General features: G+C 39.7%; 4 protein-coding genes across 4 annotated transcripts; 2 read left to right on the top strand and 2 right to left on the bottom strand.

Moving 5' to 3' along the window:
• LOC102706350 (ubiquitin-like domain-containing CTD phosphatase) lies at positions 1–3,918 on the top strand. The gene is made up of 3 exons (XM_006646464.3): positions 1–320; positions 1,318–1,462; positions 3,808–3,918. The coding sequence occupies exons 1-3, from the start codon at positions 103–105 to the stop codon at positions 3,886–3,888; spliced, it is 444 nt and encodes a 147-aa protein (XP_006646527.1). The 5' UTR covers positions 1–102; the 3' UTR covers positions 3,889–3,918.
• LOC102712868 (beta-galactosidase 3-like) lies at positions 3,688–9,649 on the bottom strand. Its single transcript, XM_015842775.2, is given in 19 exon segments — positions 3,688–4,007; positions 4,342–4,678; positions 4,783–4,994; positions 5,080–5,190; positions 5,405–5,512; positions 5,722–5,831; positions 6,018–6,118; positions 6,281–6,465; positions 6,718–6,882; positions 7,161–7,279; positions 7,365–7,452; positions 7,656–7,761; positions 7,890–7,978; positions 8,376–8,519; positions 8,637–8,763; positions 8,765–8,887; positions 8,983–9,095; positions 9,192–9,287; positions 9,381–9,649. Coding segments are annotated over 19 exon segments (2,637 nt in total). The 5' UTR covers positions 9,573–9,649; the 3' UTR covers positions 3,688–3,896.
• Positions 9,650–14,916: 5,267 nt separating this feature from the next.
• LOC102712591 (ubiquitin-like domain-containing CTD phosphatase) lies at positions 14,917–20,184 on the top strand. The gene is made up of 6 exons (XM_006645035.3): positions 14,917–15,309; positions 17,006–17,150; positions 19,112–19,226; positions 19,313–19,376; positions 19,468–19,642; positions 19,730–20,184. Exons 1-6 carry the CDS (start codon positions 15,002–15,004, stop codon positions 19,970–19,972), a joined length of 1,050 nt encoding a protein of 349 aa, XP_006645098.2. The 5' UTR covers positions 14,917–15,001; the 3' UTR covers positions 19,973–20,184.
• Positions 20,185–21,573: 1,389 nt separating this feature from the next.
• Positions 21,574–24,381, bottom strand: LOC102712313. The gene is made up of 3 exons (XM_040520217.1): positions 23,815–24,381; positions 22,673–22,800; positions 21,574–22,007 (listed from the first exon to the last, which is right to left on the bottom strand). Exons 1-3 carry the CDS (start codon positions 24,229–24,231, stop codon positions 21,860–21,862), a joined length of 693 nt encoding a protein of 230 aa, XP_040376151.1. The 5' UTR covers positions 24,232–24,381; the 3' UTR covers positions 21,574–21,859.
• Between the last annotated feature and the right edge of the window lie 1,140 nt (positions 24,382–25,521).

Here is a 25,521-nt window from a genome sequence, read left to right as displayed (position 1 = left end):
AGGCCGATTGCGGGGGCGGCCTCGTCCTCGTCCTCGGCGCCGGCCCCGCCGTTGGACCTGGAGGCGATCGCAGCCGTGGCCGACGCGGCGCCACCGGAGGAGATGACGCTGGTGGCGAAGTGGAAAGGGCAGGACTACACGGTGCAGGTGGTCGGGGACGACACGCTTGGGGAGCTGAAGCGCCGCATCTGCGAGGTCACGGGGGTGCTCCCCAAGCGGCAGAAGCTGCTCTACCCCAAGTTCAAGCTCATGGAGTGCGAGGACTCCGGCCTCATATCCTCCATCCCCTTCAAGCCCGGCGTTAAGATCAACATGATCGGGTAACTGCAACCCCCTTTCCTCCTTGAACCCTACACCTCCATGTCCCGTCTTGTATCCTCACTCGTGTGTGCTTCCGATACCTGATTGCCAAATCACTTGCTTACGCGTCGTTGAACTGGGTGATTAGCTTCTAACTATCCGGAGGGAGTGTCGGATTTCGATTGGTGAATCGATCGGGCATTTCACACTTACCTATTCGCTCCACTGCCGGTGTGCAGTTAATGATTTGGAGCTGTTGCTTCTTATGGTCTGGGATGCCGGGAGCGGCATAATAAGTTGGGGATTGACATTCAGTGTCGCGGTATGGGGAAATGTTTGTCTGTTAGATGAGAGAATGATGTGGAGTAATATGGGTGACGATGCAGGTGGGATCAACTGAGATTAAGTGGCGCATATCTGAGAGTAAGGAATTACCTTCTTATACCATGATCCCTCACAATTTGATCACATTTGGGTGTGCTGCAGTTGCAATAAACGTCTCATTTGGTGTCACCAAACCATCCAATGGACATGTGAATTTATTGTTAAATTGATGGATAGGTGTTAGTGTTACTAATGGCTGAAACATGACTATGTAGACCTAGGCCTATGGCGTGTCTCTGCCCTAATCTGCAAGCTCGCTTGATTGAACTTGAACCCCTTCCTATGGACAGAAGTGTGATGCTTATGGCTTTCTAGTAAAGCATTGTGAGGTGATAACTCAGATCATTTTTTTCTGAATCATTCCTGTTTTATTGTTTTAAAAATGAACTGCGAGAGATGAATTTTAATATGATTTAGCACTGTGGCTTCATGCACAGTCAAGAGCAGCATATTCAAGCTTTCTTTTCAGTTGCTCAAATCACTCTTTTCCTGCATCACATCTCAAATATATGATTCTGTTCAAAAATTTGAATTTCAAGGCTATTGTTCAAAACTTGAATATGTAGACTATCTAGCTACACCCCATTTAAAAGTGCTTACTATTACTTTGCATTAATTTTGCATTTCTCTCAGTACGGTTGAAGATGAAATATTTATGGACCAAGAAGATGATCCAGTTATACTCGATGACTATGAAATAGGACAGAATGATGCTACTGCTATTAAGGATAAAGATGTCTACAAGCAAAAGCTGAAACGGCGTGCAAGTCAATATAAGGTATATTTCCATGTCATTTTCTTTCCATAGTAGATGATTCTTCCTTATGCGTGCCTTTATGCTTCTACAATTATTCCTGTTTGTTTTGCTAGTCTGAGGCACCTCTTAGTGCTGGTCCCCTGGACCTACATGAAGTTGGTAAGATTTCCTGTGTGGTTAAAGCTGCGAGTAGTTTCAGCATACTGATTCTAGAAATATTGTGGTTCCAATTGCTCATAGACCAAAGCCATAACAGTGTTGAGGATTATTCCTGCTCTGGTGTGGCAGGCTTATTCCCACTCTGGTTTGGCACTGATTGAACCTGGCCAGGAGCTTCTCTTAGCAATGATCTGTGGAGGTAGTGTTTCAATTGCTCATAGACCAAAGCCATAACAGTGTTCAGGATTATTCCTGCTCTGGTGTGGCAGGCTTATTCCCACTCTGGTTTGGCACTGATTGAACCTGGCCAGGAGCTTCTCTTAGCAATGATCTGTGGAGGTAGTGTTTCAATTGCTCATAGACCAAAGCCATAACAGTGTTCAGGATTATTCCTGCTCTGGTGTGGCAGGCTTATTCCCACTCTGGTTTGGCACTCATTGAACCCAGCCAGGAGCTTCTCTTAGCAATGATCTCTGGAGGTAGTGTTTGTGAATAGGGAATTTGGTCAATTTTTTTGGCTGCTATAGTGACTTTTAGGCTATTGTAGTGTGCCACTACGTTACACAAGCCTGCTATCGTGGGCGGTTCTTGAGCCAAATTGCTGATGCATAGACTTCACTAACCTGATAAGATCAGAGCCGTTTTATTTTTATCATCATCTAGCTATGTACATGTACTAGTTTTAATTATAACTAGCCTGATAACTAGGGGATTGCCCCATGCAGTTTTGTGCAGAGCTAGATAGTTCACAGAGTTAGATTTAATCAACAACTCTGAAATTATATTTTTATAAAGACCAGTATATAGAAGTATATTTGGATTTCATATGCAACTCTTAGCTTCATTTTCAGAATATTTATGGCAACATTTAAATTCAATATTGAATTTGGAGTTAATTTTAGTGTTTTTCCATCTTAGTTAATTTTTTAGCATTTGCTTCTAGATCGCTAAGAGCACATATATATAAAAGTTTCACCCATAAATTATTTTTTGTTTGTATTTGATTTTTTCTGAAAAAGCGAAATAATGACCCCTTGGTTTGCAATTCCTTGTCGGTGTTGCGAGCCCCTCTACTTTACAAAACGAAGGAAAATAGCAATGGAACGGAATAATGCTATCCATACGCTATTGATATTCCTAGCGCTATCCCTTTTCTTTGCAAAGAAGCCCTTCCCTTAAAAAATTGAAAACATCATAAGGCTTTACGAAGACTGACAACCTTGGTGTTACAGTGCCTCAGAGTTATATCGTACCCGCGGTTTGACCTACCCAACCAGCAACTGAAGTGGAAGACTGACTGACTCAGGTGTTGGCTTTTAGCTCACCTGCCAGTCAATATTCTTATTAGACCCGTGTGACAATGGTGTTTCCAACACTAAAAGTATGCTCAGAGCGGAGAAACGGCTGGGCCTGCCTTACTGTCTTTTCTGGTTTTCCAACACGCTAGTACAGCCCTAGTATTCAATGCACACTTGGTATGCATTATGTCATATAAGGGCCCTGTTTAGTTCTCTAAAACTTTTTTCCTATAAACATCACATCGAATCTTTGAACACTTAAATGAAGCATTAAACATAGATAAAAATAAAAATTAATTGCGCAGTTATGAGAGAAATCGTGAGACGAATTTTTAAGTCTAATTAGTGCATAATTAGCCATAAATGCTACAGTAACCAACATGTGCAATGACGGATTAATTAGGCTCAAAAGATTTATCTCAGGCGAGCTGTGAAATTCATTTTCATTCGTGACAAACATTCGACGTAACCCTTTTGCCAAAAAATTTTGGTAACTAAACAAGGCCTAAAAACCTACTCTTCAGAAATATATTTTTCAAGGCTTCCTTACAAGGCTCTAAATACAGACAATCTAATGCGACAATCATGTTGGATTGTTGGGCAAAAGAGATATGCGGCTTCTCCTAATTGATTCAATTGATAAAGCAGGTCATTGTTTGGGTTTTTTATGAAAAAAAACAAACCACATATTTGTAAATAAAAAATAACTTATAAACAAAACTTATATATATATGTGTGTGTGTGTGTTTTCTTAGTATTCTAAAATAAAAGCTAGAAAATAAACTACCCTAAAATCAACTTTAAATTTAAAGATGAAAATTTAAATTTTGGCTTATAAGCAAGTGCTAATATCATGCTTACAAGTCACAACAGGTCGTAATCTAAATCTAGGTAGAATTTCACTTCCAGATTGTTGTAGCATGCTACTGTACCAAGCACTATGAGCTTGAAGTTGATGAGCCAATCTGTAGCTATGGATCTCTTAGCTGAGTCACTCCTTAAGAGCAGTCTGCCTCAATTGCAAGTGTTTTGGTGATCCCAGGGCACAGATCTTCTCCAAATCCCTTGTCTGACAAGGAGACTGTACAGCCGTTCAATTTCAGACAAGCCTGCCAAGAATAAAGTGAAGAACTGTTCAGCACAATTATAAAGTTTTGATGGTCAGTAATATCTAGATCTCCATATAACTTTAGTTCATAAACAGTTTGTGGACAACTCATATGTAACTCATGGCCCCTTTGAAATATAATGGTTACCCTCCTAGTTGCCCAACCCAATGTCTATATCTACAAGTCAAAACTGACAGGCATCAAATTCCAAGACTAAATTTCATGTGCATTGATCCAAATCCACATGCATCAAGACATATCAGAAAGTCAGAATCAAAGCCTCTCAAGTTCTGAGATAGATGTGCATTTTTGTGCCAATAACTGCAAATATTACCTTCTCAACAACAGATAGAGAGTTCGGATGGTGGCAGCTTCCTTGTTGGTAGGACCTGCAGGTTCCACGGGGGTTTCCAAAACTCGCAAACTTAACAGAAGAGATATTTTTACCCTTGGGGCAAGTTAGCTGTACTTTTGCTGAGTCTCTACTATCGTTTGGGGTACTTTTATCCCATGATTCCAAGTCTATGGAAGGGTAGTGCTCTGACACAAAGGAGCACACACTTGCCACAGTTCTTCTTGAGAATGTTATATTTGTAGGATCCCCTCCCTTTTCTTCAAAAATCACAAGGGTGTTTCCAGATGGGCGAAACCATGACTGTGGGACATGGTACCTTGACCAAAAGTAAAACAGAAATATGAAATGTGAGAGAAGTATGAAAACATATGAAAACACTAGTATAATCAGCTGTGCCAGCTTCCAAATATTATTTCATACCATCTTTGAGTCGGCTGCCCACATCCTGTTCTGCACTTGTTAGGAGAAAATGTTCCTCTATAGTTGCAGCTGGAAGTGCATCCGTCACTGACAGGACTTGTCCTCAGCCAATACCTCCCTATGGCATTTCCATTCAACCAAGCCAGGCCTTTCCCCATAGACTGCATATCTAACCCAACTGGGTCATCTCCTTGGGGAACATCAACATTTACCTAGAAGTATGTTGCATTAGTAGTTTACTACAAGTAGTACAATGAGAAAAACACATCTGGAAAATATAAAATCGAAGAAGGCTACCTTGTACCATGTCAAAGGTTGATTTTTTGGTGGTTCAGACTGTGGCTTCCACCTTACATTTTTTCCCTGATCAGGCTTGAACAAATTATAGTGTTCCCCTTCCAATCCAATCTACCAAGAAATACATAAATGTCACATAAACATTTCACCTCAGTTACCCCAAATTCTGGATGTACCATCATAGAAAGAAAACCCAGGTTTATCGAAAGAGAGGGAAAAATTCTAGGAAGCCATGGCCTTATAGGAATAGTCGAATACTATTTTCCTATCAATTGAGTTCACGGCCCAAATCTCTAAACAAAATCAATAATCCTGAAGGCAGTACCTTGTATGCCCAATTATTTGAAGACAAATTGACGATTCCGTTTCCCATTCCTGATATTTTCACACTTGTAATGCCTGCTCCTACCCATTCATAAAAGGGTCCTGCATACTGAAGGCACAAAATTTTTTTTTCATCAATCAGATGTTGCGAGTATTTCTAGCTTGATGCTAAAAAAACAGGCTTAGCAAGTTAACAGGTTACAGTTAGAACTTTCTCCTTTAGCTAGAAGTGGGTACAACTGACATGTCACAAATAGCAATTAACATGTAAATAATAGGAGTATATCACAAGTTTAATACGTAAAAGTAGACACTTACTTGCGAACCAATAGTCATACTCAATAAGGAAAGTTCATTCTTCCCAGGCCTCAAATTGATAGCCATTTCCACAGTGAAATTTGATTTTGAGCCGTTACCATATGCATTACCTAAGAAAGAGATATTGCAAGAGGTAATGGGTTAGCATAGGCATTTCCATGCTGAAACAATTGAAAGAGAAATGTAAAAGTATAGATATAAAGAAAGTGCTGCTGAAGATATACAGTTATTTGAACTGAAAATGGCATTACACGGTAATTTGATGGTTGTCAGCAAAGAGAGGGTTTTTAACAGACCTATAAATTCATTGTTCAGGAAAGCCTGAACAGCATGGCCTTTGGAATCAATATGAAGAACATGGTTGCCACCAACCAAATGACTTCCATCTACGTCAAAACTGCATATCCCATAAAGAACAGATATCACATTGTGAACTGAAACTGCATCGTCAAATAAACTTTTAATATCGACAATGCTGAGATCTCTATTCTTTGGTTGGTACATGCAAATCTATTTGCAAGACAATAAGCATACATTAAACAGACTGCAGTATACCAACCTTGTTGTGTACCATAGGTAGTCAGTAGTGTCTTTTGTTGAATTAATATGGTCTACAAAACCATTTCGGACAAAGTCACTTTTATCCCAAATCCCAATTTTCTCTCTGAAAATGCTCCATCCATTACGTTTTGATACTTGCAAATTTGCTGGCATCATATCCATCATCATAGTTTGAGATCGCACCTAAAAGTGAAGAGCCAAAAGTTACAATTATTTGGGGAAAAAGTACTCCATGGAATATGGTGCTTCATATATAATTCGTACTAAGCATAAAATATTATGATATCTGACATATAGTTTGCTCCTTTTTAATTCTTTTGCTATTACCTGGTCCATTTGTTGACACAGGTCTATTTTACAAGGCTCTAAAAAACATTGCTTTTGCAGCAACATGTGTTGTAATTCTGAAAACCGTTAACATAGAAAATCAAATACCTTTGCAGTATTGAACACTACATTCTTGCAGTCAGGCAGGATGCTGACTGACCAAGAGGGAAGATCATACGACCGGTTCTGGAAAGTAACAACTTTGTCCATCTCTGAATCAAGGTTAGACAAGAACGCAACACATCCTCCCGAGTGATCAGTGTAAACATCAGCCTGCAAGCAAAGATTGACACTATCAATTCCATAAGTTGGTATCAGAAAATAATAATTCAAAAAGGTGGATAGTTATGCACGGTAAAACACTGATCCATTACAGTATGATGAAAATAATTAGATAAGTTCATAATAATAGAATAAAGCAGCATTTGAATATATGATGCTCATTACATCAAATACAGGTTTAGTTACTATCCTTTAAGAAGTTTTATGCAGTTTTTTATATATTATTGAAACTACAAAGTTAGGTCAAAGAGTATAACAACAAAGCTTACCTCTTGTTGAGGCCCCAGGGAAAGAAATGATGAATTGCCATACAGCAGGGTATTCTCGCACAATTTGATAGATTTGTGAAGGTCCTTTAGATGTGCCCACTTCGGAAGTCTCCTAAGGCCTGCATTTCGGATCAACAAATACTAGTAAGATCTCTTTAGGATTAATAGTTCTTGATGGAATTTGTAAAAGCAAAAAAGTCAAACCATATTCATCGATTGGTGCATCATAGTCATAGCTAGTTGTAATGAACGGCCCCCCAGCAGTGCGACCAAAGTTTGTTCCACCATGGTACTTCAAAAGGATAAAGAAAACCTGATTAACTTTCAGAAATATGGAATTTCCCTAGTTTTTCATACTGACAGTGTATTCATATGACTCAAAATGTGTCCTTATGCTTGAATTAGACTGTAAAATCCTTAGTAGTGCAATCAACAAAAAATAAATGTCAGTGTGCCTTTGATAAGTAAGAATATAACTCGTGCAAAGGCAAATACCATATAGTAATTCTGAACGGTGCCACCTTTTCCAAAAAAGCGTGCAACAGCGAATGCAACATCTTCAGGGGGTCTGTGGGGATTGCTTTCACCAAAGGTCTGGAACCTAAATTCAGTTAGGAAGGAACAAGTAGTAAATCATTTAGCTTCCCCTTAAAAAAACTACAAAACCAACTTCATATTGTGCAATAAAGAAACACAAGTACTACATATAGTTTGTTTCTACTCCGTTACCATCCTGGCCAATTCTCTGTCCAAATTTTTGGCTTGGTTGGCGAATTTGGCTTGAATTGATCACAGTAGAATGAATTGCAAGTGTTTATCTGCAAAAGTAAATTTGAAGGTGAGGGAAACTTGGGTCCTGTTTGTTTGTCTTTCTTCTAAAAGACAGGTCATTATGAAATATAATGATCTTCCTTCTAAAAAGAATGTGTGAGTGAAACTGCAAAAGAACAGTTACTAAATCTACTAAAAACTCTTATTTTAAGTACCACAAATTATTTTCCGTTAACCGTTTAGTTTTTTCCGTCATTGTGATGGACAAAAATTTGAAATTTGAAAGAGTTTTATGACATACACTCTCACTGACAAAATATAGCAAATATTAGCTTCTAAAAGAATTTTATACCATACACTGAAATTTGAATGCCAGTATATTTCAAGAAGCATTCATGTTGCATCAAGCAAAATGCGTTGAGTGTCAGAAACTCAGAAACTAACCACTGGATCAGGGGCATCATACTGCTCGCACATAATCCAAGGGACTCCAGTATTCTGAGCCAGAGCCATGCTAGCTGCCCACATTACATATGGCTTGGCACCAGCTCCGTACGTTGGTTCCATACTTCCATACTCATTTTCAACCTGCAAAGCACCAATTCTACCGTCAATTGTGAGGTAAACATATCTCAAAGTTGGTCAAAACAGATTGATGTTTCGGTGTCCCAAGTAGGATAGTACAAGTATAACAAGTATCCAGACCTGAGCTAGGATGATGTGCCCACCCTGTGAGGCGAAGAACTGCTCTTTCTTCATCATATGCACGATGTGCGTCGTGAATCTCTTCATGTGAGACTACATCACAAAAATTGTAGCTAGAATCGTCAGCAAGCTTACAAAATTCCCCCACATACATCGCCATAAAATTCACAAGCCCCTGCTGCACCTTGAATGGCTCGTTGTTCGTCCGGAACACCGTCCCAGGCACGTAATGAAGCCACGCTGGCAGGCCCCTGTACATCCGCACACATAAACCCATCAACCCAGAGATATGGAATCACCGTAATTCTGTACAGCTACAACCAATCCGCGGAACGAAGAGGCAGACCCGAAGGTCCATTCGCCGGCGACGAACGGCCCAATGCGGAGGATCATGTACAGCCCAGCGTCCTTAACGATCCTCGCGAAGCGCACCAAATCGTAACGGTCCTCGAAGTAGTACTGCAATGCATTCACCAATCGCACACAAAACAACGGTAAGTTTATTACGGATCGATCAGGCTAATGCATCACGATTTTTTTAGAGACGGCCCAAACCTGGCCGGGGGCGGGTTCGTGGCCGTTCCAGAACACGTAGGTCTCGATGCAGTCCGCGCCGCCGTCCTTGGCCTCGGCAACCAGCTTGGGCCACATCTGCGAGCACGGGAAGCAAGGTTACCGCGGGAGTACCACCACAATGCGTGCCCATCGCACGCGCTTGCGCGCGGTGGGGGCAAGCAGCCGTACCTCTGGGACGCTGCGGGGGTAGTGGATGGAGGTGGAGATGAGGAGGCGGCGGCGGCCGGAGATGATGAGGGAGCGATGGTCGTACGTGACGCTGGAGTTGGCGCCCGCGGCGGCGGCGGTGGCGGCGAGCAACGGAAGCAGCAAGAGCAGCAGCATCCGGAAGGAGGAGGAGGAGCCAGCGGCGCCCACCATCGCCGCCGTCGAGGTGGTCGATACGGTGTACTGCTGCACCTGCACGAGCACGATACGGCGGCGGCGGTGGTATAGATTGCGTGCCGCGTCGGGGGAAGTGGAGGGCAGGGCGGAGGGGTGCGCTCGGTATTTATTGCATGGGAGGGAGGGAAGGGAGATCGGATGCGGTCGAGGAGATTGGGAAGGAGCGGATTGGATTGGATGCGGCGCCCTCTCGGTCTCGGTGTGCCGTGCCGTGCCACCGCTCCTCGCTTTCGGGCAGACCGTTGTTAGAGCAGGTAAAATAGCAGTAGACTATAAGCTAGCTATAAACATATTTTAATGAGATAAGAGGAAAGAGAGGGGAGGTGGCTATTAATTTATAGCTAGTTATACACGGACTCTAAAAACATATTTTAATGAGATAAGAGGGGAGAGAGAAGGGAGATGGGCTAATTTATAGTTAGTTGCACACGGACTCCAAAACAAAATATGTGTATGACATGTGGGACCATATATTGATATTTTGTAGATAACTATTGTATGCATTAACTATTAGATTGGCTATAGATGAATTGGAGGTAGATATTGAACTTGCTCTTATCCGCGACGCCGACTCGCTCCGCGGTTCCCGTTTCCCTCCCGCCGTTCGTGAAGCAGCTGGGTTGTTGGGTTGTGGCACAGCCGGGCGCGAGGACTCGCGGTCGCATGCGACCTCGGTCGGGTCTCGGGTGACGACGAGAGCGACCGGACCATGCTCCGCCCGGGCCCACTGATTCGGCGGTGGACCGTCTTCCGTCTCCTGGACGAGTGGCACGCGCGGTTTCGTGACATGTCACCCCCGTGTTGTGCACCCTACGGGAGTTGAAAATAAAAGACTATACTATGCACCAAAATAAATACATTAAATTAAATTAAATATATAATAGAGAGAAAGATTGAGAAAAATAGCAAAGCTAAACTTAATATCTAACCAAAGTCGAACTTAATAGCTAACCCTAATCTATTAGATATGTTAGCTCTAATATAATAGCAAGTAGTCTGGCTCTACTATTAAAGTTGCTCCGAGGATGTGTTATTTTACCCGATATTTTCTAATTTTTACCTACACGCTTTTTACCTACTCGATGGGTATCCATTGCTCTGTCACAACTTTAAGCGAGTTTACCACCGTTATCTTTTCGTTTATATTTATACTTATAAGCCAAAATTTGAACTCTCAACCTTAAATTTGGAGTTGATTTTATATTTTTCACCGTTGTTTATTTTTTTAACCTTGGATATCAACCCTTAGAACATCTCAACTCAAAACTTGCACCTTAAATCAACTTATAAAAAAAGTAGGGTCTCCAGTCCACTTTGAAACTGCTACATTGGGCGTGTTTAGTTCATGAAAGAATTATGTGTCACGTCAGACATTTGATCAGATGTCGGAAGGAGTTTTTATATACGAATGAAAAAACAAATTTCATAGCTGGCCTGGAAACCACGAGACGAATATTATGAGCCTAATTAATCCGTCATTGGCACATGAGATTGATGTAGCACTTACGACTAAACATGCACTAATTAGGCTCAAAAGAATCATCTCACGATTTTCCTTCTAATCGTGCAATTAGTTTTTTTCATCTATGTTTAATGCTCCATTCATGTGTCCAGAGATTCGATATGATATTTTTGGAAAAAAATTATGAACTAAACTAGCCCATAGTAGACAAACAGTTTCCCTGAAGAAAAAGGCAGCTTTTAACCACCCCCCACACACACACACAAAATGCCCCACATTCATCCATGGGCTATGGAGCTTAACAACTAGCGGTGTGTTGGTTTGATATCAATCTCAAACAGGCAAATTTTGACGTTGTTAAATGTTGGAGCTACCCGCCCTCCCTTATAATATATAGAGTGAAGTGCACCAGCGGTCCTTAAACTTGTGTGCATGTGTCATCTAGGTCCCCGAACTCTCAAAATGTATTTTTAGGTCTCCTAACTTGTCCGGGGATGTCATATAGGTCCAAACGGGCTCCGACTTACTCCATCCGCTGACGTGCCATGTCACGGTGGCGCCTACGTGTTGGTGGGGCCATGTGGGTCCCACATGTCAGTATTTCTATCCTCCTTATTCTTTTCTCTCCCTTCTCGTAGGCGCCACCGTGCCATGCCACGTCAGCGGATGGAGAGCATCGGAGATCGTTTGGACCTATATGACACCCCCGGACAAGTTTGGGGATCTAAAAATACATTTTGAGAGTTCAGGGACCTAGATGATACATACACATAAGTTTAGGGACCGCTGGTGCACTTCACTCTAATATATATTTGGTTTGTTAACTTGCCATATTTGATAGTAGGACATTATCACATTAATATAGTGTTCGTTACGTATGGATTGTTGTTACAGTTTGTGGTGTGACAGGGGCATTTAAACCATTTGTTATCTTACCCAAAATTATATTGTGCCAAAATATAATAAGGTTAGAAACTGTAGCAAACCATATATGCCCTCGGTTTGGTTTTGCAATATACGGTGTTGATTCGATATTTAGGCATTCTAGATTTTTTATAATATGACAAATCGTGCATACTTAACCCTATCATACCAAATTTGTAAGTTAACAAACCAAATAAGAATTTTATATTTTTACCATGCCAAAATCTAGCAAGGTTGAGAGTGACGTTAAACCAAATTTAATGGTAGCCAGTAATTTGATATTGATAAGGCAATGAAATGAGAAGACTTCTTGCAGTATGCAACACTGAAACATTATTTATATCCCATCTAATTAAAAAGGTGTCATTTTACAATATCAAGCTTTTTTTTTCCAACCATGGGTCTCAAATCTTAATATCATTTTATATATTTAGATAGGATTAGTTTGTGTAGACCTGTGTTACAAAAAAAATACTTTGGCACTGTCATATCTATTATATGCTATCTCTTTTTATAATGTAAGATGTTTGACTTTTTTTTATAACATTTGACCATTCGTCTTATTCAAAAATTTAATACAAATATAAAAAAATGGCAAGTCAAACTTAAAATTTTTTTGATAATAAAGTAAGTCACAAGCAAAATAAATGATATTTTCATTTTTTTTAAATTAGATAAATGGTCAAAAATTGCAAGCAAAAAAGTTAAACATCTTACATTAAGTATATTAAGAAACAGAGGGAGTATATTATATATAAAAAGTAATAGGAAAAGTATTCACCACGTTTATTCTCACGACTAGAAAATCCTATATTAATCGAAGAAAAATAAGAAAAAGAAAGAAAATATATAAAAAAATTTGACCGGATGAGAGTTTTTTTTTTTTTTTGAATCGGACACTGTGCCTATCGTCCGTATAGTATAACTTCATCCGTATATCATCTATCCCACGCAATAACAAACCAAATCAATATTTTTAGGTGCTGCCGTTTCCGCTGATTCCATGTTTCCTTTTCCAGCGCTCGCCAGCCCGCGTCGACGTTTTTTCGATGCGGCGCATGTATTTGATTTTTTTTTTCGGCGCCAGCCAACCTGCATTTGATTTTTCTTTCGGCACCCGGGTTGTTTTTAGAGGTAGAGTCCAATCAATTAATTATTAAAATTTAGATTTAGTCCTAAATTTGTACCGTTGTTTGTTATTTTTTTATCATTAGATATATCAAGATAATAGATTGAAAATTTTGAAAAGCAAAAAATCGTCACCTAGATATATCATCATTATTATTGTGATTTTAGAGTAGATATTTTGATTGTTGAACAAAGTTGATGAGCAAAATATTTTTCCATACAAATATTTTATTTATGTATAAAGTAAGTATTTTACTCCACGGTCGCTCTCACGGTGTACAAATTACCACACTAATCAAAGAAAAATAACAAAAATATGAAATGGACAAGGATTCTTGAAAATAAAATTAGAGAACAAACGAGCAAGCATTTTTTTTGGAAAGTGTGACACAACAATCAGAAAAAAATCTCACATTAATCGAAAGAAAAAAAAGAAAAAAATACATAGATAAATAGACCTGTATTAACCAAAACGGATAAAGATTTTCAATAGCATCCGTACCTGTATTAGATCTGTATTAACCAAAATGGATAAGGATTTTTTTAACCGAAACGTATAAGTATTTTTTTAAAAAAAAATGTGAGACAGATATTCATACGGCAACAGCATCATCCGTACGGCAATAGCATCCGTATCCGTATTGGATTTTTTTAAAAAAAATATCCGTATCCACACTGGTTTTTTTTAAACATGTGACACAGAGATATGTATATGGTCATAGCATACGTATCTACGGTTTTCAATCAAACACAATTTATAAGCTAAAATCTATCGCACGACATCATGATGTCAGTTTTGAAATCAAAATCGGAATAGGGGGATACAATTTAGAAGCATCACATCAATTCAGAAATAAAAAAGAATTCGATTAGAAATACAGATTCAAAATCATAAATAAAAGTAAAAAAAGTAGTGAATATATAAATACTTTTATATTAATCTGAAATTTAGATTAAAATTTTTTAAAACATTAGTATTATTTAAAGAGTCCATCTAAAAATAGTTTTAAAATATATAATATTTTGGTTGAAAAATTAATATCAAGAGAAAGATTTTGCTTAGATAAAAATTTAAAAGTATCTAAAATTTCGATTTACAAAAATTAATATTGTACATAGGGAAGTTTATGTAGGACTAAGTTTAGGAAACAATTAAATTTAGATTGAAACAAAATATAATTAACTTTGAAGAAGAGTTAGTGTAGAAATAATTTAGAACCATCTAAAATTTAGATTAAAAATATGTAATATTAAGATTATAAGTCCGTGTCTTAAGTTCATGTTGAAGTAATTATTATTGAGAAGAAAAATATATGCATGAATACAATTTAAAAATATTTTAAAACCGACAGAAATAAGTAATATTGATCGAAGAGTCAATGTTTTACCTATATGAACTTAATAGGGCAAACATTGCTAGAAGTTCATAGAATCCACATATTAACCAACAAGTTTTGATAACTATGAAAATAAATGATACAATAGTTAACAATATCTTTTTCACACTGAAACATAAAAAGTATATATCTTATTATGTGAAAATATAATCATACTAGCGCGCAATATGCGCGGACCACAGTGGACTTCATTTCCGATAACCAAATTGAGATTTCTTCTCTTATACGAAGTTGAATTTGAAATGGGTTGAGTAATGTCAATTGTGACAATTATTTGGAAAATAGCACAAGGTTAACGAAAATTTCCTCGTTCCAAGGCCCCCGATGCACAAACCAGACCAAAGCACTGCGTTCCGCCTTCTAGTGGCGGTTACGCAAAACGCCTGGCCTCCCGATGCCTTCTCGTAAATTTTGCGGTCCGTACAGTAGAACACACACACGGCGTTCTCTTTCCTCCCCCAAAACCCCCACTTGTTCTTCAGGCACCAAGGGCGATGGCGGAGGCGTCCTCGTCCTCGGCGCCGGCCCCGCCGCTGGACCCGGAGGCGATTGCCGCCGTGGCGGACGCGGCGCCGCCGGAGGAGATGACGCTGGTGGCGAAGTGGAAAGGGCAGGACTACACGGTGCAGGTGGTCGGGGACGACACGCTTGGGGAGCTGAAGCGCCGCATCTGCGAGGTCACGGGGGTGCTCCCCAAGCGGCAGAAGCTGCTCTACCCCAAGTTCAAGCTCATGGAGTGCGAGGACTCCGTCCTCATATCCTCCATCCCCTTCAAGCCCGGCGTTAAGATCAACATGATCGGGTAACTGCAACCCCCTTTCCTCCTCGAACCCTACACCTCCATGTCACGTCTTGTATCCTCACTCGTGTGTGCTTCTGATACCTGATTGCCAAATTATTTGCTTACTCGTCGTTGAACTGGGTGATTAGCTTGTAACTATCTGTGGGGAGTGTCAGATTTCGATTGGTGAATCGATCGGGCATTTCACATTTACCTATTCGCTCCGCTGCCGTCGTGCAGTTAATGATTTTGTCTATTAGATGACAGAATGATGTGGAGTAATATGGATGACGATGCAGGGGATCAACTGAGATTAAGTGGCGTATATCTGAGAGTAAGGGATTACCTTCTTATACCGTGATCCCTCACAATTTGATCACCTTTGGGTGTGCTGCAGTTGCAATAAACGTCTCATTTGGTGTCACCAAACCATCCAATGGACATGTGAATTTGTTGTTAAATTGATGGATATGTGTTAGAGTTACTAATGGCTGAAACATGACTATGTAGACCTAGGCCTATGGTGTATCTCTGCCCTAATCTGCAAGCTCGCTTTATTGAACTTGAATCCCTTCCTATGCACAGAATTTGATCAACTTATATTACTCCGATTCTGATGTGAAGTTACCAATTTTTCTTTGCCACTTATGTGAATATTATTGCTTGCCAGAATTTGCAAATTATCTTTATAGTCAGTATGTCCTTTCATGTTAAATGTTTGTGTATTGCGCATTGAGCTGTTGGTGTAATATGATAATCTGCAGTTAGGTTGATCGCGCTTTCATGATTTCTAACCAAATACTTGCATTTTGTGGTGGATCTCTGGTAAATATATTTATAAAATCCAAATCAATCAAATATAATTCAAACCATAAAGCATATATAGCCCTGTTACAAGTCATGTGCACAAATGATCTATTTATCAACAGAAAACAGCACATTCACAGCAACTCGTGGGACAGTTATGACTCAGATGGCAGACTCAGCACTGCAACCAAAATTCTCCTTTATGCAGTAGAGATCTTAATATACAGGAAGACAGTACAGTTGGCAAAATGCAAATTGGGTGTAGATCATTTATTGTGCTTTTGTGTTACAACCTTCTATTGGTAGAGTAGAAGGATCTTAAGTTATTTATATTGGGATGGCTGTTACATAGAACTCTCGTTGACGTGCTTTTTTGTCCCAAATATTTTCTTCACTTCCTAGCACTTCCATTTGTAGTGAATTCCTGAACGGTGTGAACGCATGCGAAGTGTGCAAATTATGAGCAGTTTACTGTAGTCACCCCCTTTAGGAAAAAGAATGCCTTATGGGGGCTTTCCAAGGAAGCTTGTGTAATATTATTACCTTGAATATGCACTTCGGTGTGATGCTTATGGCTTTCTAGTAAAGCATTGTGAGGTGATAACTCACATCATTTTTTTTCTGAATCAGATCTGTTTTATTGTTTTAAAAATGAACCGCGAGAGATGAATTTTAATATTGATTTAGCACTTTGGCTTCACGCACAGTCAAGAGTACCATAGTCAAGCTTTCAGGTTCTTTTCAGTTGCTCAAAATCACTCTTTTCCTGCATCACATCTCAAATACATGATTCTGTTCAAAAATTTGAATTTCAAGGCTATTGTTCAAAACTTGAATATGTAGACTATGTAGCTACACCCCATTTAAAAGTGCCCACTATTACTTTGCATTAATTTTGCATTTCTCTCAGTACGGTTGAAGATGAAATATTTGTGGACCAAGAAGATGATCCAGATATACTCGATGACTATGAAATAGGACAGAATGAAGCTACTGCTATTAAGGATAAAGATGTCTACAAGCAAAAGCTGAAACGGCGTGCGAGTCAATATAAGGTATATTTCCATGTCATTTTCTTTCCATATTATATGATTCTTCCTTATGCGTGCCTTTATGCTTCCACAATTATTCCTGTTTGTTTTGCTAGTCTGAGGCACCTCTTAGTGCTGGTCCCCTGGACCTACATGAAGTTGGTAAGATTTCCTGTGTGGTTAAAGCTGCGAGTAGTTTCAGCATATTGATTCTAGAAATATTGTGGTTTCAATTGCTCATAGACCAAAGCCATAAATGTGTTGAGGATTATTCCTGCTCTGGTGTGGCAGGCTTATTCCCACTCTGGTTTGGCACTGATTGAACCCAGCCAGGAGCTTCTCTTAGCAATGATCTGTGGAGGTAGTGTTTGTGAATAGGGAATTTGGTCATTTTTTTGGCTGCTATAGTGATTTTCAGGCTATTGTAGTGTGCCACTACGTTTCACAAGCCTGCTATCGTGGGTGGTTCTTGAGCCGAATTGCTGATGCATAGACTTCATTAGCCTGATAAGATGAGAGCCTGCTTCCAGGTTTTAGTTTATCATCATCTAGCTATGTACACGTACTACTTTTTATTATAACTAGCCTGATAACTAGGGGATTGCCCCGTACAGTTTTGTGCGGAGCTAGATAATTCACATAGAGTTAGATTTAATCAACAACTCTGAAATTATATTTTTATAGAGACCACTATGTAGAATTATAATTTGATTTCACAAGCAACTCTTAGCTTATATTTCTATAAGGTTTGGAATTTCATATACAACTATTAGATTCTATTTATATAGGTTTGGATTTCATATACATATCTTATATTCTACTTTTATAGGTTTGGATTGGATTTCATATATAGGTCTTAGATTATATTTGTATAAATATAATTGTATTTTTTATACAACTATATTGATCAATCTATACCATTTTAATTTGGACCCACCATAATCTGACGGTTAAGATCTTTTTATTTTTCTTAGATTAATGTGATAATTTCTAGCCTCTAGAGTGAACGTGGTGGCTCATTTTCGAGCAGTCCCTATAATATCACTAGGGGATTGCCCCACCTAGTTTTGCATGAAGATAGATAATTCACGTAAAGTTATATTTCCATAGATGCCACTATATGTAATAGTATATTTGGATTTCATTGACAACTCTTAGCTTATATTTCTATAAAGTTTGGATTTTATATACAATGCTTAGATTTTATTTCTATGGGTTTGGATTTCATATTCAACTCTTAACTTCTATATATTTCTCAAGATATAATTGTATTTTATATACAACTATATCGATTAATCTATACCGTTATAATCTAGACCCGTCATAAAATAATGGTTAAGATTATATTTGGATTTTATACACAACTCTTAGCTCATATTTCTATAAGGTTTGGATTTCGTATGCAACTCCTAGATTCTATTTTTGTAGGTTTGGATTTTATATATAAATCTTAACATCTATTTTTGTAGGTATAATTGTATTTTGTATACGACTATATCGATTGATGTATACCATTATAATCTAGACTCACCATGATCTGACGGTTAAGATATTTTTCTTGAAATAATGTGGTAATTTTTAGCCTCCAGAGTGAACATGATGGCTCCTTTTTGATCTGTCTTCATAATATGACGGTTTAGATGTTTTGCATGCTTAGAACCTATAGTGTGTGTCTTATACTCTTATGTGCTGCTAATTATTATGCATGCATGATTAACTTAAAACTGCGAGTGTTTTTTTTGAAATTCCACTATAGGAATGTGGCATCTGTTGTAGTGCCCTCTGCTATGACATAGCTATCTGCTATTTATTTACCTGACTCTGGCATGTGACTTCTACTAATGTACTCCTAATAATCTACTACTCATACAAGTCACTGAGCAATTTTGTTGCTGTTGGTTGTGACAGTAAGTTGCTGATCTTTTGCTATCTTGTTGAACGTATGTAGCCATCTAATTTGTCTTTTCTTTTTCCTACTTCTGTAGATCAAGATATTGAATCCGTGCCGCAAAGGGAAAAAACTGCTTGTCTTAGACATTGACTATACTCTATTCGACCATAGGTCTTCTGCTGAGAATCCCAATGAATTGATGCGTCCATGTAAGGGCACCTGCCATAACCACTATTATGTTTTCCAATGAGCTATCATAAAGTTCCATCACTTCATGACATATTTCTCTTTGTAGATCTACACGAGTTCCTATCTGCTGTATATGCAGAATATGATATCATGATATGGTCAGCAACTAGGTAAGTGTTTTGTGATCCTGATCTATCCATTAACTGGTATGGTTGTGCTGTGAAATACGTGAAGAAAAATACCATTGGCCTTTGAATGCAGCATGAAATGGGTGGAAATGAAGATGGATCAACTTGGAGTTCTTGGTAACCCCAACTACAAAATTACTGCTCTTATGGATCATTTGGCAATGATAACTGTGCAATCTGAAAACCAGTCTGAAAAGAAAACTTTTGACTGCAAACCTCTTGGTGTCATTTGGGCTCAGTGCCCTGAGGTTAGTATTAGTGAGTGCCCTACTGTGAATCTGTCGCTAATCCTCATTGAATTATTTTCTCATTGTTTCTGTTTGTTGCATATGCAGTACTACAATGAGACGAACACAATTATGTTCGATGACCTTAGAAGGAATTTTGTCATGAATCCACAGAATGGTCTTGTGATCAAACCGTACAAGAGGACCCATTCAAACAGAAAAACTGATCATGAGCTGGTGAAGCTTACACAATACCTGCTTACCATTGCAGAGCTAGAAGACTTTAGCAAGCTGGACCATAATGCATGGGAATCCTTCACAGAAAATGCCAAGAGACGCAGACACAGGTAGTTTTTTTTTCTCATTATATTGATCAGTGGAAAGAAAGTTTGCTCTCCTGTTTGTTCACTGCTATTAACTGCATAGACTTACCAAGTACTGGATTGACCATGACAGCCCCAATTCTACTTAGAACGCTATATAAATGTCTACTTTCGATCTGCACAAAAACATTTCCAAATTACAGCTGGTCTTTCTGAACCTTCCTGTGTGTATTTCAATGTCAAACCAATAAGCTTTTGCACTATGCTTTTCTTAGATGTTTGCAGTTTGGTTTTAATCTATTTATTCTTGTCCTCACTGCCTGGCCTCTAGCTTGCATTTGCATGGGCAGTGCTCTGCAATAGACCAATAGTTAATGAGACTGTAGAATCATGAGCTTGTCCCTTGACTGCCTTGGGGGACTTGACTGGGTTGAGTACCGCTGCCAGTATGCCCCATGGTAATGATGGGCGACTCTACCCTCTGACTGACTGGCTCTTCCAACGTATCGTTCAAGTACCATAATTATGCTGCAGCATACTTGGCATCTCTATGTAGTTAATCAGGACAGCCAATGGTCCCTGGTTAGTGAGTGCACTGTGCATCCGTGGCGGTGTTGGGAGTGCCCTGCCCCCGCGTGGACGATCTTGATAAATACTTTGTTTTGATAAGCTGGGCAGTGTACTGAACCGATCTCTGGGTTAGAGCATCCCCAACAGCTCATCTATCCCATTCTCCATCCTAGAAATAGAGGATGAAGAGTAAAAGTTGAGCTCCAGCAGATCATCTATCTCATCATTTATTTTTGGATGTCATCCATATTAGGAGAGAGACTCTATATTTAGATGTTCTTTCTTCAATCCTTCAAATAGATATAGATGATGTCATATATAGATGATCTGCTGGAGTATAAAGGGATATGAAGGATGAAAGTGTTTTAGATGATCATCCAAATAAAGATATGGATGACCAAATTTAGATGAGCTGTTGGGGATGCTCTTACTCTCCTTCGCCGGCTTTAGACCTCTGTTACCATAACTTCCATCGATCATAGGAATTGGCTTGGGTATCCATCAAATGGACACATTGGATAATTGTGTGTGCTTAAATTAATAGGATGAGGCACACATTGCTACTAGTATTTACTCAGTTGCCAGTAGCCTATACAATAATAACTGCAGCATTCTGAGTAGGTTGCATTTGCCATCCGGCGGCTATTGGTGGCAAACTGGCGATCTTGAATCCTTTGCCCGGTTGCCCCCTAGGCCCACGACCATTGAAAGCGGTGCCCCACGGGCGGGTGTGTGCTGGGATTCAGAGAATAGCGGTACACGGACCACGTCCAAGCGAGGAAGTAGGAACCAACCAATGCAACTGCACCTCTCGTCCTCTCCTGCTACCAAGTGAGAGAGCTACGGGAGGTCCCCCCGAAATAGCCACAACCCACTTGAATTTTGGACTCGAAATGCTGCTAGCTGCTTAGATCTTCATGTTTCCAGCTATTGCTTTGGAAATGTGGCATTCAGTCGTGGAAAATAACCCGACGTTGCTCTTGACTTCTTCAGGAGATTAAGCAACCAATCAATTGGTCCGTACTAGTATAGGGGTATTAAGATAAGAGGGAGCACTTCACAACAGAAACCGGCCATTTATGCAACATTACACAATAGAACAGCACAGATTACACACACTGAAAACTGAAAAGAAGATGGGAAGTAGGTTTGGTCAGATCTAGGGCTCCTTTGGGCTTTACAACAGTAGCATGATCCACACTTGCACAGTGACACGATATGGCAGCGGGGAGGGCTTTTATGATGCACTCAGTTAAGACAGGATGGCAGATATACGGGGTAAAAATATGATTATGTAGAAACTTGAAAGCCTGGGCAGAAAATAAATGGTCCCTGTGAATGCTTGTCAAGCCAGGAGCCAGAAGTTCTTCTGCCACCGGGTGCTGATGAGGTACCCACCGACGCCCTTGCTCTGCTTCCTCACTGCTAACGTCAGGCACTCGGCCTGGTTGATGCATTGCTCGACGAACTCCTCGCTGCTGCTTCGCAGGAAGCTGCAAAGTTCCAGGCAGACATTTGCATTTGCTCAACAAGGACTAGCTAGTTACGACAAGATGAAAAGTAACTTTTTTTCCTGGCTCAATATCAATGGTGATTGTTACATTGTCCACGTGAATATAGCAAAAATTAGGTGAGTGTAGGATTCTTGCTTTCATTTAGTTGAGTTGTGACTAAAAGGACAAGGAAAGCATCTGTGATTTATGGATAGCACATGGAGCTGCTGCCCTGTTGTTATTTTCCCAAAAGGCATGGACCCTGTTATTTATCGGTGGTGAACAAGGATTCTTTCCCAAACAGTTTGCTCATTGCTTGTTTAGTGGGCCTGCTTATCATTAATGATGACCACAAAGTCCTTGCAGAAGATCTCCCCCATAAATCTAGATCTATGGGTAATTATATCTGCTGATATGCTATATTTCTCCTATAGTGCCTTTTTTATAGGATAAGCATAAACTGATACTTAAAGGTTTATGTTGGAACCTAGTCATGCATAAATCTGGACATTGTTTTTAAAATTAAACACTAGAGACTGACACCGTGAAAGATTCTGCCAGTTTCTATTCTTAGTTGACTTGAACTTCACATTTTTAAACACGCTCAATAGGAACAAGATATATATAGCTACTGAGCTACAGTAGTGTGCGGTTGAAATGCTTACCAACTCAGCCAACAGAGATGAGACGGCTTGGATTGGCTGAGCACAAGCACGGACGCCTCCAATTTCTTCACTTGGCTGAGGACAGTGGCCAGCTTTGGTCCTTGGATCACAAGTGCTTCAACCTCCACCTACCACATTCACACCCATTTCGTATGAGCACTCGTTTGTACAGGCTATAGGACAAAGGAATAGTTCATGCATGTACTGCAACACTTGCAGGGAGGTAGTAGTACACTAGTACATTGAAACGCTGACTTTTGATTCAAGCAAGCAAAGCAAATCAAGGAATGATATGATCTCTTTCCTGCACCTAAGGGACTATTTGATTTGGAGAAATTTTAGTCAATAGAAATAAAAAAATAAAAAAGGAATACATGCTCACATCAATCTATAGGGTTTTTTTTCAGGAAATTTAAGTGTAAAAGGAATTTTTTTCAAGAAATTTAAGTGTAAATTTTTCTCTCTGGAATTATTTATTTTTCTATATTTGTTCTTAGAAACTAAATGGTTTTCATAAGAATCTAATCCTTAGAAATTCAATCATTTTTTTTTCTAAAACGAATAGGCCCTAAATGTTGGGGGAAGAGCAGCCCCACAACTAGCTTGTTCCTTTATACTAATTACCTTTTAGGACTGCCAAGATTCATGCACCCATTGAAAGTGGAATATGATCCCTTTTTATGTATCTTCTGATATCTGATCTGATCTACTAGCAGTATATGAATGTCCCCCAACAATCACCTTACAACTATACTTCTCAGGTGACCTTCAGGATTGCCAAGAAACAAACCTCTACAGACCGTGCACTACTTTTTAATCTTTTGCCTTAGTCATGTTCTCATGAACCAGCAGCTAATAGAGATGGGTACACTAGTAATTCCCTTGTCCGTTGCCTCCAAGCAGATGCTTCCAAAATGGGAGGCCAAAATGCCAAAATGACCGCAAGTTAGACAGCAGAGTCACATGAATCACTGCTAATTGCCTAAAATTTTGTAATTTCAAAACACAGAACGAGCACAAAGCAAACAGCACACACAATGGCATGCATGGATACCTCTCGGAAAAGAACAACAACAAAAGAAATGGTGTATGTATGCATGATGCATGTATATGATGTATGTATATGTATACGTATACGCTACCTCGGGCCTGCAGGCCTTGCAGAGCGTGCCGAGCGAGTTGGCGAGGGAGGGGGTCTCGCCCCCTCCGCCGCCGGCGTGCGGGAGGACGTGGAGCAGCGTGAGGAAGTCTCCCTTGTTGGCGACGTGGGTGAGCGCCCACATCATGGCGTGCTTGGCCCCGGAGGTGTCGTCCACCACCACCATCACCCGCTTCCTCCCGGCCACGGCGGCCGCCGCCGCGGCATCGCCCTTCCCGCCGGCGTACCCAGCTCCCTTCCCCGCCCTCCTCCTCGACGACCACCGCCTCGAGCCCCTCCTCCTGCCGCCGCAGTGCTCTTCCTCCCCCTCCAACCCCCGCCTCTGCAGGTGCTGCGCCGCCGCGCCCCCGTTGCTCGCGCTCAGCTGCCTCAGGAAGTGCTCCCCGCCGCCGCTCGCCATCAACCTGCACCCCACCCCCCCGTCGCGACGGCAGTGCGCGCCCGATGCAGTGCAGGGAGGCGTGCGTGCGTGCTTCCCGGCGCGGTGCGAGCGAGCGTTTGAGCGATATAAGGATGGAGTGAGACGGAAGTGTTAGGGACCGAGGACGAAAGGACAACTTGGCCGCTTAAAGAGTGGAGCCAAGGAGAGAGGATGGAGATGGTCACGAGCGCGTTGCACCAGTGCCAGGTGGGGATGGAACATGGAACTCAGGGCGTGTTTAGGGGTGTTTAGACAGGCTAAAATTTTAGTTTATATTACATCAGATATTTGGATACTAATTTAAAGTATTAAATATAGACTACTAAAGAACTAATTTTATAAATGAGAGCTAATCCGTGAGACAAATTTTTTAAGCCTAATTAATCCATAATTAATAAATATTTACTGTAGCATCATATAGGCTAATTGTGGATTAATTAGTCTCAATAGATTCGTCTACAAATTAGTCCAAGGTTATGAAATGTGTTTTATAATTATTTCACGTTTAATACTTCAAATTAATGTTAAACAATCGATGTGACAGTGAGCTAAAAAGTTTTAGCCTTTCCTAAACACCACCTTAGCTGGCACAATGAAAATTTTGAGATATCACGTCGGACGTTTGACTGAATTTTGGAAGATTTTTTTGGACACGAATAAAATAACGAATTTCATAACTCAGACTGAAAACCGCGAGACGAATCTTTTGAGCCTAATTAATCTATCATTAGTATATATTAGTTACTGTGGCACTTATGGTAATCATGTACTAAGTAGGCTCAAAAGATTTATCCGTCTCGCGATTTTTCGTCTAACTATGCAATTAGTTTTTTTCTACGTTTATTTCTTTATTTAGGTGTCTAAAGATTCGAGGTGATATTTTTGAAAAAAAAAATTGGGAACTAAATAGGCCCCTCATTGGAAATGGAAGAAAACTAGCTCTTCGTATTCGTTCTTATATTTTGTTTGAAGTTAATATCAAAATCGAAAATCCTAGATATGAAAATAAATATTATCGAATACAGATACAAAGAGAATGTGAATCGGTACCGATATGATTACGAATACTTATCAAAACATAAAATCTATGTACAACGAACTCCTCAAATCGGTGAAAACTATAAACTTCTTGTATATTGTATATCAAAGAATAGTTCAAGTTGTTTAAATTTTTGCAATCATATATGCATATGATATATCATATAGAGAAGTACAAACTAATATTATTATTTGGCTTCAAACAAAGAAATATCTGGTTAATATAAATAT

Source organism: Oryza brachyantha, chromosome 1, assembly GCF_000231095.2.
Source record: "Oryza brachyantha chromosome 1, ObraRS2, whole genome shotgun sequence".
NCBI lineage: Eukaryota > Viridiplantae > Streptophyta > Magnoliopsida > Poales > Poaceae > Oryza > Oryza brachyantha.
Note: the sequence above shows the minus strand (reverse complement) of the source record. Positions and strands in the feature narration are given on the sequence as shown.